A 21,925-nucleotide genomic window follows, 5' to 3' on the forward strand; every position below is an offset into this window, starting at 1 on the left:
CATTTGGAGAGAATAGATAAAAGAAGAATTACGAAAGAGATTTAAAGAGCACGAATCAATGGAAATGTTCGTAGGATTCACCCTAGATGACATTGACCCTACATACAGCGACCAAATAGGCATCATGTTAAAGAAGGTCCAAATTTAAAGTACCCGTACAGTGAACGTGTATGAGTAATTAAATCAATTTGGAGGAATCATAAGAGATATGAATTGTAGCATTTTTTCTGTCTACCCCATAATTTTTAACAATAATAAGTAGATATTAAAAATAGTAGCGGAATTAATCTTTAATATCATATTACAGATATAATAGATCGGTGAACTACCTACAATTTATACCTATTGGAGGCGAACATTCAGATTTAGTTTGATAAAATTATCGCGTTTGCTTAATTAAATTATATTTCGAAATTATAAGATCTATTGAATGGCGCAGTGAATGTAGGTGAGTTGATGAATTGACTTGGTGGACAAGAATTATTAACCAGTGTATTGCCTAAGCTGTTTTGTCGCCTCTTTTAACCTTAATTTTGGGTTAAACAGTAATCAGGAGCATGCTTTTTTCATTTATTATTACTATTAAAGATAGATTACTATTTATATTATACTATTAATGAACACCAAGTATCAATTACTAAATACTCGTATACTGTTCTTGTCGGGCCAGGCGACTCATCAACAGATATATCTAAATTTCATATTTGTAATATGTACAAGAGTTATTTAGGGACGAGTGATTCTTTTTTATCAAGTTAACTGTAACCTCTTTAGTGTAAATATATATATATATATATATATATATATATATATATATTTAATTATAAATAACTGTTTTCCGTGGTTTTGTCTATGTGAATTAGTATTATAGTATCCTACATACAGTGCAGCAAAATTTCATTGAAATTCGTTTAAAAATGTTTGAAAGATTAACAGAAATTGCTTCATACGAGGTTTGTCCGGAAAGTACGTATAAAAGTTTTTTAAAAATTTTATTTTACAATTATTCAGGTAAATCAATTTTATCCCCTTCAAAGTACTCCCCCTGTGACATAATGCACTTGTGCCAACGCCGTTTCCACTGTGAGAAGGCTCCTTGAAAGTCCTCTGGTTGTAGGTTTCTCAGCTGCCCCGTCGTAGCTTTTTTTATCTCATTTATGTCCCCCAAATGCCGCCCCCGAAGTACCAATTTGGTTTTTGGGAACAAGAAGAAGTCACACGGGGCCAAATCCGGCGAATAGGGGGGTGTTCGGTCACCGTAATGGAATTTTTACTCAAAAACTCACGGAACGATCTTGGCGCAAATTTTTTTCATTTGAAGTTCGTTTCTTAGAATTTCGTGGACCACGGTTTTGCCCAAATTAAGCTCTTCAGCCACCTGTCTGACCGTTAAACGACGGTCCCCATTAACACAAGTTCGAATTCTTTCCACGTTTTCGTCGGAATGTGAAGTGGAAGGACGTCCTGAACGTGGGTCATCTTGAACGCTTTCTCGGCCCTCTCTGAATCTTTTTAGCCACTTGTGGACGGTTGGTTCCTTCACAGCATCATCCCCATAAACTGTTCTGAGATCGGCAAAAATTTCACGGCCATTCTTGCCGAGTTTCGAGAGAAACTTGATTACGACGCGCTGCTCTTCAACGGAAGCGGGCTCCATGCCGACGGGGTTTCGTTAAGAGGTAACTTCACAGATGGCGTGACAAGCCAGTTCGCACCGCACGGCGGTCAGACCAGAACTGAAGCATTGTTAGGGACATAAGGAAGGGGTCCTGCGCTTACCTGGCCTCCCCACTCCTCTTTCTCGCATTCCAGAACACTTTTATACGAACTTTCCGGACAGACCTCGTACGTAATCACAAATTTTCGCATTTATAACAGTAATGGGATAAATAACGTATTTTATATATTTTCTGAATATTCAAAAGCAATTATAGTGTACGAGTATTTTCGTATAATTATAAAATATCTTACTTATAATATCATTCCACTTTAATCCCATTATGCTGTACACCTATAAAACAATACCCTAAATTAGTTGTCGATGAGTTCTGCTTAGTTGTGGGACTTTAATGTATATATACTATATGTCACGCCTGTCTCTTGGAACCCAAAATGCTTCGATTCAAACAAACCTTTTTCGCTTCCCCCACATTCATCAATCATTTCATACACGGTTGCTGGTTACGTGTACTTTTAATTTGGCCTATTTTCAGCACGTTGTCGTCTATCTGGTCAATATACGTCCATCTAGGGCAGCCCCTATCGACATCTCTATTCATTCGTGCTCTATACATCTCTTCCGTAATTATTCTTTCATCCATTCTCTCCAAATAGCTAAACCAAACCAGTTCAAATAAACAAACACAGAACATAGCAAACAATACATAATGTAATTATTTATTTATTTATTTATACTTTACTGTACACAATGATAGTACATAAAAATATGACACAGATAAGTAAATGCACAAAGGTCTACTTAATTGTAAAAGAGTCCTCTTCAGCAAACCCAAAGTGGAATTCAAAATATAATTCTCAACTAAGGGTAAAACAAAGATTTACTGAATATACATAAATTATTTCGATAGTCGTTGATAGTGGGACTCTATTTTAAACCGTTGAGATGGTAAGCGCCTGTACCTATTTCACTATATGCTTTCCACCTAGTACTTATTCATTATAATTAATATTCTTTTTTATCAATTTCAATTAAGTATCCTGCTTATCCCGATTAGGGGATGTGAATATATTTACATTATTTTATATTATTACAAATATATAACATTAACTGCAAATTGACAGAAGTATGAAAATTATGTAACATATTGGCACCCCTAATGTATTGCAAGTTAATTAAATTGGGACAAATACAATAAAGTTAATTGAATAAAAACAAAATATAAATCTCTAGAGTTCGAAGAAATCATAATAAACATATCAATATTTGTTGTTGTATAAACTTTAATTTGTTGTTTTTATCACGTATTAACCTATTTGTAAATTGCAAGGTGCATGACCGCAACCAAAGCCATAAAGCAGCCAAAAAACGGAAAGGAATCACAACGGTCCGCGACACAAACGTAGAGCTTTCCATTGAATGGAAAAATGCATCGTGAAGCCGGTTTCTTCATACCTTCCGGATTCCCAACCTGCTACTCTAGGTCAGCCTTTTCCGTCTCGCTCATTCGTATGAAGCACGATAGAGCTGCAAGAACGATTTGGGGTCGCGTCGCCCTAACCTAGATTGTCTGCCTCGGTAGATTTTGTGCCGTGGAAGGTCTCCAGAGTTGGATTAAACTATCTACTTTTTACACTGATTAGTCTCATTAAATCATTAGAATGAGTTGAGATACTGTATTTAAATTCTTGAATAAAGTTATAAGCCCACTTTACGAGGTAATAATAAATTAATGAACCAGTGAAAATGATTGGATGATAATATTAGAATGTTTAAAAACAATTAGGTATATGTACCTCGCTAATATCTACCATTTATATAAGATTAATTATTTTCTGGATATTACTAATTTATGTCATTGTACTGCATGTATCTAATGTTTATAAATCGTTTATTAATGTTCGAGATGTTTTTGTAATAGTATTTTAATCTTAGATATTACTTACAGACTATTAAAGTAGTTCGATACGATTTTCTATTATATTATATTTTGGTCCTGAACGAACTACGAAACAGTAATTTAATATATTATGAATAATACCAGAGGGAGACTATACAATAGTTGTTTGCTTGGGTACCTCTGTCCCATTCGTACTTCTACCGTGAAGCAGTTATGTTTGCATGGCTGTGTTTCGGTTTGAAGAGTGGGATAGGACTGTGAATTGAAGTGAAACAGGGTACAAAGAAATAACACCTAAGTCCTCAGGAATGGCAACGCATGGGGAGGAGGGAGATATCATGGGTGAAACAGTATACTCTGATATGTCCATGGTACTGCTCATGTCTATAAGCGACGATTACCACTTTCCATCAGGTGGGCCGTCAGCTTGTTTGCCATTCTAAGTTGAAAAAAAATATTATAGATTTATATGATGAGCAATACTCAAGCGATACTCTCTTTCTACGAAAGATTCGGTGTGAACGTATGTCATCGAAATTAGGGACCAAAAGTTTGAAATTACTTTTTATAGCAGATCTCCAAGAATAAATAGATGCGTATAGTATAAAGAAAAGTTCAGTAACGAAATGTGATTGAACAGAGAAAACATTGAAAAAACACTTAGCTAAAGTCACGTTAATGTATAAGTAAACATTTTGGTACCGCGTCGCATTAACCATATGCAATACGATAATTTGCTAAAAATTTTCAATAATGTCACTATGACCAAGGTACTTGAGTAGTTACATAATATGTAGTATATGACCGAACGAATTTTAGTAGTCATATCGATTTATTAAGTCTGTACAATGATGGCGTTGTTTCTGACAGTGGTTATGATTAATATATCATCCACCTTAAATTTTCATAAAACAACAGAATACGCAATATAAAGAGATGTTTACGATAATGTATATTCGTTTATGCATATTATATTTTTGATTATACAGTAAATTGTTGGTTCGCACAGTAAGCGCTGTCAGGTGCGTCCCTAAGATTTTTTCAATACTTTCCATTTGCTTTTTATAATTGCTTTCTATAGTCTAGATAATAACGAAGAATTAATGAAATATCTTTGAGGATAGCTTCAAGTTTGGTACAATAGTTTATGTAAAGCCGCGTACACATAAACTGACTATTATACAAAATATATAGATCTTTCAATTATTAAATGTTCGCAAATAATAAAAATAAATAAATTAATCTCATATTATAAGAACTTCATATTCACAATAATTATTAGGTATTAGAAAAGTAAAAAAAAAAAACTAAAGAAAAATATCGATTTATTTTGTATTTATTCACACAAAAACTCTTACGAAGTAGGCAAACAGAATATAAACTCAAATGGCACAAAAATTTTGAATAAGACATTCAAAATTTACACATGTAAGTTTGATATTAGTGGTTTACATAATAATTTAGTTGTGATAAATTTACAAATGTAAACATTCTTGTAAAACTTATCGTTAATCGATTGATACGTTAATTAACTTACTAATCTAATGTACATGAGTGAAACTTACAGGTGTAAAGGCAGTAGGTGCATATACCTATATACATATACCTACGGATTAAAAAAATACTTTCAATTAGATAAGTCGAAAATATTAATCATTTTAGATTTCTCTTACGACTCATCGTAATCGATTCAATTTTAGATTTCTTTGTACTAACACTTCCCTAGAAAAAGTTTATTTACCACATCTCTGTCCATTTGTTTTTTCTTGTGTGTATTCTATACAATATCTAGGCAATGTACAGAATACCTGAATTATACTAATTACCAGTAATATGTGTAAATTATTATCTACATTCGTAAATTATGATTCTTTTTTTTAATCGAAGTTCTTACTTAAATTTTGGGACAAACTCTCTGGTTATATTTTTGCAATATTACTGCGGATTCCTAAACCTGAGACAACAAAAATTCATGTAAAATATATGCTTAATGAACTTAAAAATGAGTCACACACCGATGATGTAAGGTTATGAGGCAGCGAGTGTCTTGCTGTTGCTCCGGAGGACACGAGCCTCGTTAGTAGACAGTTATTTTAAATTATGGTACTTATTAGGTAGTCATGAAAAGATATTTTTTTTAAGATATATCACATTCCCGTTTGTCTATTAATTAATATTATTATTCTTTTATTAATGTTTATTAATTTTCGTACAGTTATAAAAAAATTGATATCTTACAACTGCGAAATCTAATTCAGTTTTGACAACATTAAATGCAATTAGACCGTTATGAAAAGTTAACTTTAAATTATTTTATAAAGGAAATCATCAAATTCTATTAAAAATATCAAGTATAATAACACGACTGTCCTTTTTGAAGATACTATGGGTAACGTCGATGTAAGCGCAAATAAATTATTAAAATTTATTGCCGATTGGTCAGATCATATTGATGTCATTAGATTAAAGATTTCGCTGTGATATCAAATTGAAATTTTAATTGTAAAGATAGGTTTAGAAAAATTATCCACCAAAATTGATCTCACTGACATAATTATCAAAAGGTTAGTTGTTTATAACCCATTTAAAAGTTTGACTTTAATAAGTTGATAATCACACTAGGATATATTTTATATAAAATAAACATAATTTTTTTATTAAACATAAATATTTAATAAAAATTGATTAGTATTTCTATGGAAACATAATAGTAATAATGCTACTAGACAAATAATGAAATTTATGTAGGATTTGATTCAATATAGATATTAAAGTAGATACGATAGTTTTATATAAGTATTTATTGATTTAATATGATTATTATGTTTCGTAATAGTTTTATTTAAAAATAATACATAGGATTTTTAGGTAATTTAGATACTTTAGAATCAAAATTTCTGATCTAATTAAGAAGTACTTTAAAAAGTAAGATAAATATTTAAATAAAGAACAAATACTCAATTGTGCCAAATTTGTAGTTTTAGTAATGGTTTCGGTATTTCATAACAACCAATGAATCAAATAGCAAATAAGCGAATACTTAAGTTTTACGAGGTATCTAGTGCGATAGATATTCTAAGTAAGCGAGGTTAACTTTAGTTTACTTATTGATATGTAGCGATAACGTTCCACTGACATACTTGTACATGTATAATACTAACTTATAGCTTTATTTGAACACGATATCTTCACCCAAAGTGTTTTTGCAGATTTCTTTACTTATCAATGAACGCAAAGGACTTAGTTATTACTACAGCGGCATCAAAAATTTAATGTTAAAAAAATGGCAGCTTTAATTCTACAGGTGTACGCACCTGTAGGTTAGCTTCTGTTTAATTTATGATAATTTCATATCATGTGGTTTTGTTATAATAGATAAATAAATACATAATATAATAATATTTTATGATTGTAAAAAGATTTTTCACAGCATTAATATGTGTGGTGAAAAAACGTATAAATCCAGCTCGCCTCAGAGCCAAAAATGCCTGCAACATTAAATGCAAAGTGTACGTGGCAGAACAAAGTACTATCCTTAAAATATATGGCAGACCAGCGAAAGTTGACATAGAAAAACGTGTTAATTATAAAGACAATTATTATCCGATCAATGACAAAAAATGCAAGGATGCCAGAGTTTAACATTAGTAGTTAGGGGGGAAGGGATTGTTAGTAATGCGGACTACCAGCCCCATTGCTAGCAATATACCCTGTCAGGTCGACTTCCACGTGGTTCCCTCTGGAAACCATCGTGCTAAATTCTATATGTTTTCATCACGATGGGCTAATTGACCTGCTTTTTCATTCTCACCTATCATTTCTCACTGGTGCTCCGCCAGCGTATACCGTTAGCGCAGGGGGGGTTGCCAATCCATTATAAAAAAAAAAAAAACATTAGTAGTTAATGTACTTAAATATAGTCTAATTATTACTATTAACTATGAGTTATTTGGTATTAGTACAGTTTATTTTGATTCTTCTTATTGATTTGATTAAACAAGTGTGTACAATAAAGATTTAACCATATAATACAATGTTCTCTTTCTACGATTATTTGACATAACTAGACAAGAATATAGAATATTTGTAATTTTATGGTTGTGAAAAGTTAATTTGACTTTAGGTTCTCGTATAAATGTTAAACAAATTAAACTAGTCGTTCATTTATTAGTATGTGAAATAATATGTATGGATTTGACATTAAAAATTAAATTATTGTCACTTTCAACTACGGTATTGAAGTAAGTTTTACAAGTTAAAATTAATATTTTATGTATAACTATATAGCTTAAAACATTTACGTAACGAACAACGGATTAACGATGTATGACATATTAAAGGTAGTTTAGTAGTTTTAGTAGCTAGCAGTGGCATTATTAATATCACTGTAAAGTAAAAATATGAGTACTGTAATAACATTCAGCAAGCCAAATTTGTTCTAACCATCAAAAAGTAAGTAAACTTTGAAACGTAATAACAATTTTATTCAATTCATGACGTTCATGAGTCCTCTGTTTATGTTAAAATTCCAAACGAGGTAGTTCTCGATTTGCCTGTATTTTTTGTATTTATATTTATTACAAAATATTATCACCAAATCTGAAGTGAATTTGTTAATTATGTTCACTAGTATTGTTATCTCACTTAATACAAATATTTTTAAAGTTACTTCTCGGCCAACAAACTGATTGATCATCTAATCATTAAATAGGAATGATGAAATAAAATAGCGTTTATTTAAATTAAATTACTTTTGAAATTTGAATCATATCAACATTTTTTTTAAATATTTGTCTTTCAAAAATTTTGTATTTAGTATTTAATATTGTCAAATAAAATTATTAAATTTGCCAAGTTACTGATTAAATTTGCAAGTATCTACTTGGTAATTTACTAATATTAATTTACTTATAACGGATTTCTGTAAAAATATTATTAAAATATGAAAAATATATTTGAAAAATTATTAGGCGATTGAAAAAATTCGAAGCGGATGTGTGCCCAGTGAAGAGGTAGTTAGTAAAGAGTCGGCATAATTTAGAAGATATGGGTTCAAGACCCGCTTGTTTCGAAATTTTTAAATGAATTATTAAATAAATAAATTATTCAAGTATGATTTTTATATTTTATTAATATTTTTTTTTTTTACAAATGTTATGTTTATGCATGATACTAGAATACTTAATTGATTAATTGTCAAATCTTTAACCTCTAAGTTAGGGAAACCCAGTATTATAAGGCCAGGGCACATGTAATTTACTTAAATTAGTGAAAAACTAACTTTTTTCTTCATCAGAGAAGCAATATTAAAGCTTTAACAAAATTGTTTCAACTGCTAACACTATTAACAAATCAGTGTGTAATATGGTATGTACATATATAGCCAGGTATAATAGCATAATCGATCAAGTATTGAGTACGATCATTGTGCTCACCAGTTGGACCGTGAATCCTGTCACTACATCCCCCCTCCCACTTGACCCCCTCTTCTTCATATGAATCTCATTTACGTTTGCGCTTACGCAACTGAGTAAAGCCAGTGGAGTGTGTAATGTTGATTAGTGTTATAAGGGTGAACTCGAGCTCAAAAGTATTTTTATTATCAGTTGAAACATTCATGTTAATAATATTAAGTAAAGTAATTCATGAACTAAATACTTGTAATTAATACTAAATAAATTGTTAGATAGACGGTACCTATGCATTAGTATGTAAGATCAAACTACATATGAAATTTTGGACAAATCGAACTATGGGCATTGTAAAATATTATAATTATTAAGGAGAGGTATATACCTAAATAAATATCTTTTTCCTATATAAAGTACCTATAATCGCCTATAGATGTGAACATTGCCATGGATACCATAGAAAAAATAAATACAGAAAAGAAAAATACATCAAAAAGTATAAAAGCATGAACAGACACAGTTATATAGGTTGTATTGTCGAAGAGTTGTATTTGCTATCATTTGAGGGTTGCAATAAATCACTGCGTGAATAAATACCTAGAATTAATAAAGCTAAAAGTTCTTAGTTTTTATACGTCTTATAAATAAAAACTCGCATCTTCCGAAACATTACTGGTAACTTGCGTACTAAACCTCAAATATAAAACTATATTTAATCTGTATTTAGATAGATAACATTTTGGTAGTTATTACATAAAAAAGTATAAATGAATGGTAGGATCATTAGCCATATCATTGATCCACGTGAATCAAATGAAAATCATCGACTAACAGAAATAGGAAACAGAACAATGGCCGATGTCACAGTGCGCGCGGCTCTAATGGTGCGTTTAATATTATTTTACACGCGTTACCGACATTGAGCTTGAACTACAGGCTTATATTAAATAGATATTGCAGTACCTACACGTTTTTTGTATATCGAATTTTTCATGAGCAAGCTCAAAAGAGCTTACTTCTATGTCTTTTTACTAAATTTCCACTCGGACTTCTAAAGTTTCAAAGAAGTTTAGAGTAGGTATTCACCAAAACAGCAGCAAGTGGTATTTTTAAAACGTTTTCTGCGTAAAGGGGTGTGCATTAAATATTTACTAAATTATCTAGTAAATGTAATTATAGGTCTATGAAAAGTTACTTAATATATAGTTTTCATAATCAATCAATCAATCAATCATCTTTATTCATATACATCTGTTACAGATACTTATGATACGTCAGTCTATAATTATAATAATTACTATAGAAAATAATATTGATTTAAGAAAAAATGCAATAATTACATTTACAATACAATTCACATTAATACAAAATTCAAATCCATGCAGTTTTGTCATTTAAATAGTCATTTAATTTATAATATGCTTTTGTACAGAGAGTCCTTTTTATATATGTCTTAAATTTTCTTTCATTTAATTGTAAAACGTCATCTGGAAGTTTATTATAAAAACGTATACAGTTCCCCATGAAAGATGTACTGACTTTTCTAAGGCGATAACAAGGAACATTCAATTTGTTTTTATTTCTTGTATTGAAATTATGTATGTCACTGTTATTTTTAAACAGATTTATATTTTTACGTACATACATAATGTTTTCGTATATATATTGCGAGGGAACAGTAAGTATACCTGTTTGCTTAAAATATTCTCTAAGAGATTCCCGAGAAGGCAAATTAAATATTGACCGAACTGCTCTTTTTTGCAGTACAAAGATTGTATCGATGTCAGCAGCCCTCCCCCATAATATAATGCCATATGACATGATACTGTGAAAGTAACTAAAATATACAAGCTTAGCTGTTATTGTATCAGTTAATTGTCGGATTTTTCTAACAGCATAAGCAGCTGAACTCAGCCTGTTGGCCAATTCAAATATATGGAAGCCCCATTGCAACTTATAATCAACTACTATGCCAAGAAAAGTGGTTCTATCTACAAAGTCTAAATCCTGGTGGTCTAATCTAATAGCGGTATTCACTTGCTTAGTATTGGATATGGAAAATCTGATACATTTAGTTTTTTTTGAATTAAGTACTAGATTATTTGACGTAAACCATATCAAAACCTTAGACAAAGCAACATTTACATGGTCAAGGTTATGTGTATTTCTATTCACTTTAAACATTAGTGAAGTGTCATCAGCAAATAATACAATATCAGACAAATCTTGAACATGATACGGTAAGTTATTCATGTATACAAGAAAAAGAAAAGGACCCAAAATAGATCCCTGAGGCACACCCATTTCAATATAAGATCCACTAGAATTGACACCGTTTACTTCTACTATTTGAATTCTTGAATTTAAGTAAGATTTTAAGAGATCTAAAGACTTATTTCTAACTCCATAATGTTCAAGCTTCATTAATAAAGTTTTATGATCGACGCAATCGAATGCCTTAGAAAGATCACAAAATACACCAATTACATCTTGTGAATTCTCCCATGCACTGAAAATGCATTGCATTAAATTAATGCCGGCATCAACAGTGCATCGTCCTTTTGTAAATCCATATTGTTGCTTGTGGAGTAAGTCACGTAAATTGAAATGGTCTAACATTTGTAGAAGAATTAATTTTTCGAAAATCTTACTAAATACTGGTAGAATTGAAATTGGCCTAAAGTTAGTAAGGTTTTCCTTATCACCAGACTTAAATAACGGCATTATTTTACTAACTTTCATTAGATCTGGAAACACTCCTTGATCAATACTCTTGTTAAATATTATAGCCAGATGAGGAGCAATTTCATTTATTACAGATTTCATTACCTTTACTGACATACCCCAAATATCTTCCGTATTTTTCAAATTGAGAGAGTTAAAGGCCTTTATTATACAAGAAGAATTTATGTAATGAAACCTAAAATCATAGATACAGGAACTCACAGTGTTTTTTAATAATTGTTTAGCTAAATCAGGTGACGAATTTAATGATTTTGTTGCTTTTAAAGGTATTGTTGAGAAAAAATTTTCGAAAACTTGAGCAACTTGATCATTTTTATCAATGATACCATTTTCAGTTTTCAGCCTATATTTTAACTGACGAGACTTTTTGTTACCTATTTCCGTGTTTATTATGTTCCACGTAGTCTTTATTTTGTCTTTAGATGTTGTAATTTTACGTTTTAAGTGAAGGATCTTAGCAGCGTTACACACTCTTTTAAATATTTTTGAGTAATTTTTCACATATTCAACAAAAATAGGTTCTTGCAAATAGCTCTTGATATCATACAGTTGATACATATTCTCTCTACTTTTTCTAATACCAAACGTAGACCATTCACTAAATTTTGAATTCTTAATCTTTGACTTCTTAATTGTAAAATTATTATCAAAATGAGATTTTACTATATTGAAAAATCGGTCATATAATGTACTAGGATTTATATTATTATCATCATACTTTAAAAAAGGTAGGCTTTCCTTTAATCTATCCCTGAATTTCTGCAATTTATATGCTGTTGTTGGTCTATAGAGTTTATAGGTATCTTCCGTAATTTCATTACATGTAAATGTCACACTTTGTCCGCAATGGTCCGAAGGTAAAGTATTTATAATAGATTTATTTAAAATATTAAAATTACAATATATATTGTCAATACATGTTGCTGTATTACATGTAATTCGCGTCGGTTCTAAGAAGACATGAACTAGACCAAAACTTTTAAACAAACTATTGATTTTTGTCTTCATAGGACTATCAATTAGAAGGTCCACGTTAAAGTCCCCGCATACTAATATAGATTTCTTACTTTTAAATGCTAATTTCAGTACATCCTCCATGATGGACTCAAATTTGACGTAGTCTGAGTTTGAGTTTGGGGGTCTATATACACATATAATTATATATTTATCCAACTCTGTACATGAGATTTCAACAACACATTCCTTAGAAAGTGCTACTATATCTTTACGCTCTTTAACTTTAATATTTCTATTTACAAAAATAATAGACCCTCCTCTTATAGAGTTTTGTCTGTTGAATACACTCTGGATTTTATAATTCGGTATGTGAATTGACATGTTTGTCATTTTTAGCCAATGTTCAGTGAGGCATAGAATGTCAATATTAAATTCATTTAAAAATAATTCTATTAGTAATTCTTTGCCAAGAAAGCCTTGAATATTTTGATGAACTAGTTTAAGATGTTTTGGCTTTCTCTTTGTCAGTAAACTAAGTTTAAATAATCATTAGTATAATTACTAAATCCTATACAATTTTTATGTTTAACTGTTATACTATTTATAACAGGACTATGTAATATATTATAAGCTAACAATGTAGCTAACTGTCGTTTGTAAAATTGTGAGAGGTACAATGTACCTTCAGTCAATTTAAAATTATTTACAAATTTATTTGTATCAAAACAATGAATATTTTCAACAAAACAGCTCATGTTATACATTAAAGTATTAAGTCTATAAATTTGTTGGTTCTGATTTCGAGACAATGAAACCGAATAAGGAAAAGTACATATAATAAATTTTTTTATAGTCATATTTGAGACAGATTTAAGAAGATATCTCAAGTCCTTCTGAGAAACACCTATACTATTTCCTATCAAAAATACAATAGTAGTGTGTTTATTGTAATTGTTTTGATTACATAACATTTGTTTTACAATATAATTAAATGGGGCATCGGGTATACAATTATTTACGATTTGTTCTGACATACAATTATTCATAATTAATCCTAAGTTAATTCCTATTCTATCTGAGTACAATACAGTATTACTATTATGTATCTGTCGTCGGGTAAAGTCGTCAGATGATAAATTTGACTGTGTGTGAGTAGCAATTGGTACCATAGGTAAAGAAAGACTATTGAGTTTTGTGGTGCTGCTTGGTTCTTCTTCCACCACTTGTTCCAATATACCACTTGGTTCTCTTGAATTGATTTCAATCAATTCCTTGACCACCACATTATGTTTGTATATTTGAATTTGGGCACTTGTGTATTTGTCACTAATAGACTGCAATGAAGATTCCAACTCCTTTATATGCAGCAATAATTTAGTAGTGTTTGTATCAAACTGTAATTTGTTACTCCAGAATTGATTTTCATAATATTTCAAGTAGTTATCGAATTTTTCCTCAGTTTCTATATCTGTTTTTAAAACACAGTTTTTATATTTTGTCAAATATTTATTACATTTCTTAATTTGTTTACTTATTTTCATATATTTTCTACTTTTTTTTTCTCTGTTAATAAGATATTTCGGTTTTTTCTTCGAAAATATAGATTTTCTAGTCTTGGAAGTATTTTTGCTGCTGTAAAGTGGGTTATCGCATAATTTTTGTAACATCACTATAAGTAGTAAAATTTTACACACCATCATTTTCATATACTTACTATATATAATATTAAGGAATTTGCGCCGTCTATTTCAATCCATATCTATGGGTTAAACGCTAGATTCCATTATATTATCTTCATAATTATACCATGGGTCTGTATTTATTTTTGTTAATTTAAATAAGACAACCTAGTTCAGTTCACACATCAACAAATTGTAAGGCGAAACTCACGTTGTATAAATATTATCCCTTTAATAACAATATACGTCATTTGTATTCATACTTTCCTATTTTGGATTGCTGTATCGAAACATACCTAATGTTTTGAAAATTTTCTTTAAATGGCAACCTTTTTTGCGTTTGTTAAATAAAGACACTATATTTACCAAATTATTGGTTTTAAGGGGAAAGGGATTTTGATAAAGGGATTTAATAGTTCCTATTGCTAGCAATAGAGTAAATATATTATCATAAACAGGTTAACCACCACGCGGTTCCTTTAGGAAATTAGTTATTAGTTACTATTTAATTCGTGCTAGCTTTTCTTACTTTTATCCCCACCTGTCATTCGCACTGGCCGGCAGTGTATATCGATAGCGCAGGTGGGTTTATCATTCAATTTTCACCCACAAAAAAAAATTCACTTCGTCTCAAACTCAGATTGCTCTTATGTTATAATTTCTTGATTATTTATTGCTTTTAGTTCCTAGAGAACAAAACGAATAAGTAAAATATTTATAACCTACATTTTTCTTTTACCATTTTAATCTATGAACAAGTCAGTGACCTTTTATATTTCAAGTCTCATGTGAATTATATATTACTCTATAGGTACAATAGTAAGTCTTCTGTTTTCTTTTGCTTCTCTAGGAAGTATATCATAAAAGACATTTCTGAGAATTTCAATGCTTGTAATATTGTAATGTTTATTTGGATCTTAACTAATTAAAACCATCGGCATCATTCATGAGAAATCGCAGTACTTAATTAGTGTTTGTGTTATGCGTACAATGCGCCACCGTGCATATTTTCAAGCCACTAAAATAGCGGTTCCTGTTTAGTTAAGATCAGTTAATATATACAATCAATTTAGAATAGACTTGCAAATAAAATGAGACTTTGTTAAATAAGAAAAGTGACAATATTATTTATAGGTTCATCATGGAAGTAAAGTCAATCGATTAAAAAATAATTCTTTAAATCAAATCAGGATTTACATGATTATAGTGTTATAAAAAGATATAATCAATTTCAGAGATCCGTTGATAAAACAAGCTTTTTTATACAACTATACAAAAATAGCCAATTTACCATACTACAGTAGGCACCTATAAGTTTTTAAATTTATCAGACTACATATTGCATACGCATGAGTGAGCTCGGGTTAATAACGACAAAACTTGTGACTTCCTTTGCACACTTCACTGGATTTTTGTATTTATTCGTTGTTTATATTTTCATGCAATTTGGTATTAAAAATAACAGAATTGGTTAAGATTTGGTACCAAATATTTCATATGGAGTCTATTTTATGACTATATTAGTTAATATATAAGCTCTGTATTGTTTCTGAATATTTCAATATTGTGATGTGTTTGTTATAAATATCGTTATAAAATAGTATTTGTATATGAAGAACTCTGAACATTAATACCTTTTACAATTCGCAGATCCTTTATTAGAATTAAAATATTTTTATTAATTATCCACAAAAATAAATAAATAAAACGATTAGTCACAAATTCAATTATCTTTGAGTAAGTGTGAAAATTTACAAATATTTTTTTAATTAAGTTTTTTTAGTAATTAAATTTTCATCGGTGGATACATGGGACATTACATATTACTGTCAGTTCTTAAGTATAGATGTATCTGCAGATTTTTATTAATTATTTAAAAACCTGAATGTTGTCAAATATGGTTTAATTAACAAATACGTAGGTACCTAAGTATAGCAAATATGTATTAAACAACTGTTCACGCAACTTAATTATTATCAGAAAAATATAAGTAAAATGAAACGTACGAGTATATGACGATTAATAATTGTATGGGGATGATAATGATAAATTACATTGTTAATCTAGCTAAGACGACAACATAACTGACAACCATCCAGATGCGCCACATTGCGATATACGTGTAGTACATATGCGTTGTCCAATATTAATTAATTGTTGGGTATTGATATTTAATCAATAGTTCAGTTGCAGCCACAAGTAATCGAGTAATCAAGGTATAATAACAAAATGAACAATAAGATGTTTTCTATGTATACAATACGTTACATACGTATTATGTGTATGTGTGCAACATAGAAAACATCTTAAGAAAGAAGAAATAAATATTTCTATCATTTACCTAATATCCACAGTACAAGCTCTGCTTAGTTTGGAACTAGATGACACTGAGTAATATGTCCAGTGTTATATATTTATTTAATCGATTATATAATCTATATGATATAATTGACTATTAACAAATAATCGGTAGTATTGTTTTGAGCAATCTATCAATACTATTGATAATAAAGGTACATTATTGGATTATAAATGACTGTATTGCTTAAAATTTTATGTCGATACTATCCATATGTTAGTCGATATTTACACATGGGAACATTATCGATTAATTGGACACACTAGCATGCAATCTCAAATAGTTTCTGCTCTATAACATTACTCAAAATTGTTCATTCCCATGATCGACACGGCGCATGCGCCCCAACAATGACTTTTATTGTGTTAGGTTCCGTATAAATTTGTGTAATATCAATACATACATAACATGTGATCGAGATTTAAAGTTAGCCAAATTTATTGATTCATTCTTTCTGCATAAAAAAATAAATTGAGTTCATTTGTAGTAAGTGCTTTATTCCTAGTTCGTACTCCAATATCCTATTCTATAATATCGTAAGCAAGAAATCACAATATTATATCAATATAAACAATTTATTCTCATTGATTACATTAAGTGTTACAAATTTAAAACGTTTAAAAATAAAACAAACAGAGAGGTCTCTAATAATATCTTAAGAGAGTTTAAAATTCTTTTCTCCCGTTTCTAATTGCAAAGGTTGTATAAATTTTATTTTATACTTACGCTGTTTTGAGATAAATTTCTTTTGAGATAATTTGTACGAACCTAATTAACTACATTTATTACAAAAATCAATTACTAGGAATTATTCAATTTCTTTTTTAACCAAAAAAAAAAACACTATTAATGATTATGTGGTCCTAACATAGAATATGTCATCGCTTCCTGTGGGTGTCGCAAGAGGCGACAAAGGGAACTTAATGGTAGAGGGATGGGTAGCAACGTCCCTCTTAAAATATCTCCAAAAGCCGAACTGCGGTTGCCAATTGGGATTGGCGTGACAACTACTGACAAAACATCCCTTATGGGGAAGACTTACGTTCAGCAGTGGACAGTTAATAGCCAAAATAAAACGCTATTAGGTGTTTGCTAGTTTAGAAAATAAACTGATCTAATAGGCACGCACTATTGTTATTGTATTAGATACAACATTAAATACATATACATGCTGTTTCTACGTGACAATGTCAATATTGCTTGTAGCATACAAATTAGGGTTTAGATTCATCAAAATAACTTGTGTTTGATATTCAATCATCTTTATCAAAGCGGCGTAAGGTTCAAATTAGGGACAATTGATGTATAAATTTTATACAGGTCTCATTGTAACTTTATACATCGGCAACATTTTCATTCTGGCCGTGTGTGGCTGTCAGCTCTTCTGGCATGCATTGAATTTTTTTTAAGATACTCCTAAGCAAATATTGTGTATTCTATTTCTATAATAAAAGTTCTTTATTATATATTTTATAAAATACATTGTGAACTTTAACTACATTTAAACTAATCTATAAGTGACTGTTGTGAATGATTACCTAAGTTATTCTATAGCTTAATGGGTAAATAAATATATGGAAATTTATCATTTCCTCTCTGTCAGGTCGACAACCGAAACCACCGTAGTTAGTTCCTGGCAAATTCGTTACAATAGGGAATAGTTTTTACATATTTTCATCTTAAGCTATGTTATTTCTCACCAGTCTGTCACTACTCACTAGTATTCTGCAAGCGTATATGAAATCGTACTAAAAGATCAAATATTTTCACCATTCATTGTCCAATGCTATAACCGGGATATCCTATTAACTTAGAAATGGTAGATTGTATCCATAATAATTCATTAACTAGCCATTACTGAGAGTAATTCTCTCTCTATAAACGAAGGATTTTAGTCTACTATTTATATTTGCCAAGCCAAGGGCCTTGGTTATAAGGTTCTATTTCGAGATTTCCTTCTTTTGCACTATGTTGGGATGAGTTACCTTCTTCAGATCTTAAAACATCCTAGGACAGATATGGAATAGTTACATATTATGTCACATCTTCGTCACTATACCAAGATATGGCATGCCGTACAAATCCCAGAGTTTTGAGCAAGTTTCCTGTGATTATTTACACGTTTACAATATCTCTGTATCAAGCTACAATTGAAGCACCATTTCCAAAACATGTCTATTAATTTGTTTAATATATTTTCTATCTGCTACTATTATGGATGGAAAAAGTTTACATTGTACTATAACAACAGTCAAGTTATCATTTTAGTTAAATTGGAAACAATTAACTAGAATAAGCACTAACCTGCATCTGAAACCACGAGTCAAGCAGCCCGGCGGCCTGTGGAGCGCCCCAGTGACCGCCGCCCGGGACAATCTGCAATGCAAACAATACTTTTAAAAAATCGATTTCCAAAAGACAAAAATTGATTTGTATTTATTTTGTGTAATGCTATCCGTTTACAACACCAATTCTAAATCATTTTTGATTCTCTTATGTTCCTTAATTTATGACGATTGAAACTTTTTTTTGTTAAGCAAAACAACTGTATATTGCGAATCAAAACTTTATTTATATAAGTTCATATAAGTTCATTATGAAATACTTAATCATTTATCGGTGTGCTTTATTCCTTACTAGCTGTATCCTGCGGCTTTGCTCTCGTGAATTAGCACAAATACATAAAGTATCCTATGTGCTAGGTTAGGATATAATCTACCCATGCGGTAAATTTCATTAGTCTGTTAAAATACGTCATAAATTATAATAAAGTTGTAACTCGGTGATACATAAAATATCTAAGATAAATCCTCAATAAGAGCAGGAAAATTAACAGCAATATTTTTTTAATATTTATCTGTCTGCTTGTTTTAGTATCACACAAACATTACTGCACTAAATTGAATAATGTTTTCTTAGTTATGATCTTAAAAGTATTGGACATAAAATTCGATGTAAAACTTACATCAAATATTGAGATGCCATCTAGAAGAGGTTACCTATTTCCAAAATCCACGCGTATGCAATTTAGTATGCGTTGAATTTTATTATTTGAAGATTAATCAATATTACCTTACTAAGATTGAAGTGACTGTTTTTTGCGCAGCAAAATCTATTTACCTAATTATGAAAAATTGTAATTTATACCCATTTAAGTAAATATAGTTTAATCATGTATTGATTATTTAAAAACATCTGCATATTTTTTACTCTCACTAAAGGCACCCATTCCACACATGAATAATTCATATCGAACGAGTTACCAAATGGTTTTTTAGTAATTGAGTATATATCTACTATTTAATTACACTGATTAAAATATTATATACCTAAAACATATATACTGATTTATTTTATAGTGAAAAGTCATAGATATAATATACATATACCTATGAATTGATACTACTTTATTTATTATCTATTTTATTGTCGATTGATTTCACTTATATTGTAGATTACATTAGCTACACTAATTTTATGATAGGCATACTTATTCATATTGGTTCGTAAAGTGAATGTAAATAGGTATATGTTATGCACGTGGTTATCAACTTTATATCATGAGTATAATTTGTTTATAGAAACGTAATTATTTAAAATATATGTATAATCCCACTTACAAAATAAATAAATATTTGTCTTAAATTATTGCATTTATTTTTAATTCTTAGAATTAAATTAAGATTTTAACATTTTTATACACAAATACAAAATTTAATATACTTTCTTTTTTATTTGATAGTTTATTTTTACATGATTCCATGGATTGCAACATCTTTATTCGAAGGCAAATTTTGTGTATATGTTATACTAGGTTTTTTCAAAATTAGATTATTTTTTACATTCATATACCTATACTTTCGTGTTAGCCTCATACAGTTTTGTATGTAATTTTCATGTATGTATATTAAGAGTGATCCTTTTGGCTGATAGATCTGATAGATAGATCTGAAGAGTACACACTCTCCACAGATTAAGCGGATCAAATAATAATTCACCACCAATTTTAAAAAGCAAATGTTTTTACTTACACTTCTATTTTATTTCTAGTGTATACTATATAAAAATCAATTGCAATATGATGTTTCTTATTATTAAATAAATTATAATAACTACCACTACAATTTTGTCAAGTGTACAGCCGGTTTAATTTAATATTTTAAATTAAAACGCTTATGGGTTTGCGTTACGTATCTAGATGTAATATATATTACAATATATAGTATAATTGACGATGCGTTGTAACCTACCATTCATTTATAGTAACTCAACAGTTATTCAAAAATATTTGAGTTAATATGCTAATAAACATGGAACATTATCGACGTCTTGTTGTAAGTAACGGACAATAACTGTGCTTTGATTAACACTATCTGATATTCTTTAATTCTGTCCATTTTATGATGATTTTGTTACCGTGTCACACCAGCTTAGGGCTATTAAATGTTGGGATCGGTGGTATCGCGGAAATACGCCCACGGCAACCATTGAATAGGTGTGTTCGTTTGCAATCATTCTTATCCTGCAGGTCGACGTGTCTGCGGTATTTGTATATGTTGCCTTAAAGAAACATCTTTATCTATTAAATTATATCGCTGAAATATGTTTCTCAAGTAGTAATAAAAAAAAAAAAACAATTAATGACACCAAGTCTTAATTGTTTTTATTGGTCATTAGTTTTTAATAAAATTGACATATAAATGTTGTCTATATTTATTATTTAACATCTCTGATATGTGTTGAGGTTAATTAATATTTAATAGGTTTCATGTGGGGTTAATAAACTTTGGATTTGACTTTATGTATGGTTTACATGTATGGTAACTTCTTCATTGTTAAAATATATACAATTATGTTACATGGTTAGACTTTTATTTTCTATATACATTTTAAATTTAAACTTTAATACAAGAAATGTTAGATAAAATTATTTGTTCTATTTTTAAAATATAACATCATTTTCTTTTATTTTGCAGTTGGGAAATAGTTTTGCGTAATAAACTATACCCATTAATATTTAAATATAAGATTTAATTACCTTTTACATATCTCGTTTTAATTATTATTTATTAACACTTCCTTTCTGTTTTCTTTTTTATATGTTCAAATTATATTTTATAATATATCTAATAAATAGTCATTATTGATAGTATAATTATAATACGAGTATAAACAAAATTATACAATATTAAGTAT

At 29.7% G+C, this 21,925-nt stretch overlaps 1 protein-coding gene across 2 annotated transcripts in view; it reads right to left on the reverse strand.

Moving 5' to 3' along the window:
• Positions 1-21,925, reverse strand: part of LOC113520281 (dendritic arbor reduction protein 1) — an 89,876-nt gene that overhangs the window by 66,583 nt on the left and 1,368 nt on the right. For both annotated transcript variants that reach the window (XM_026905560.3, XM_031911469.2), the window contains exon 2: positions 19,034-19,105. In XM_026905560.3, the coding sequence (XP_026761361.2) occupies positions 19,034-19,105 (72 nt within the window). The remainder of the gene's footprint in view (positions 1-19,033; positions 19,106-21,925) is intronic.

Source organism: Galleria mellonella, unplaced genomic scaffold (assembly GCF_026898425.1).
Source record: "Galleria mellonella isolate WM207_F2 unplaced genomic scaffold, CSIRO_AGI_GalMel_v1 utg33, whole genome shotgun sequence".
NCBI lineage: Eukaryota > Metazoa > Arthropoda > Insecta > Lepidoptera > Pyralidae > Galleria > Galleria mellonella.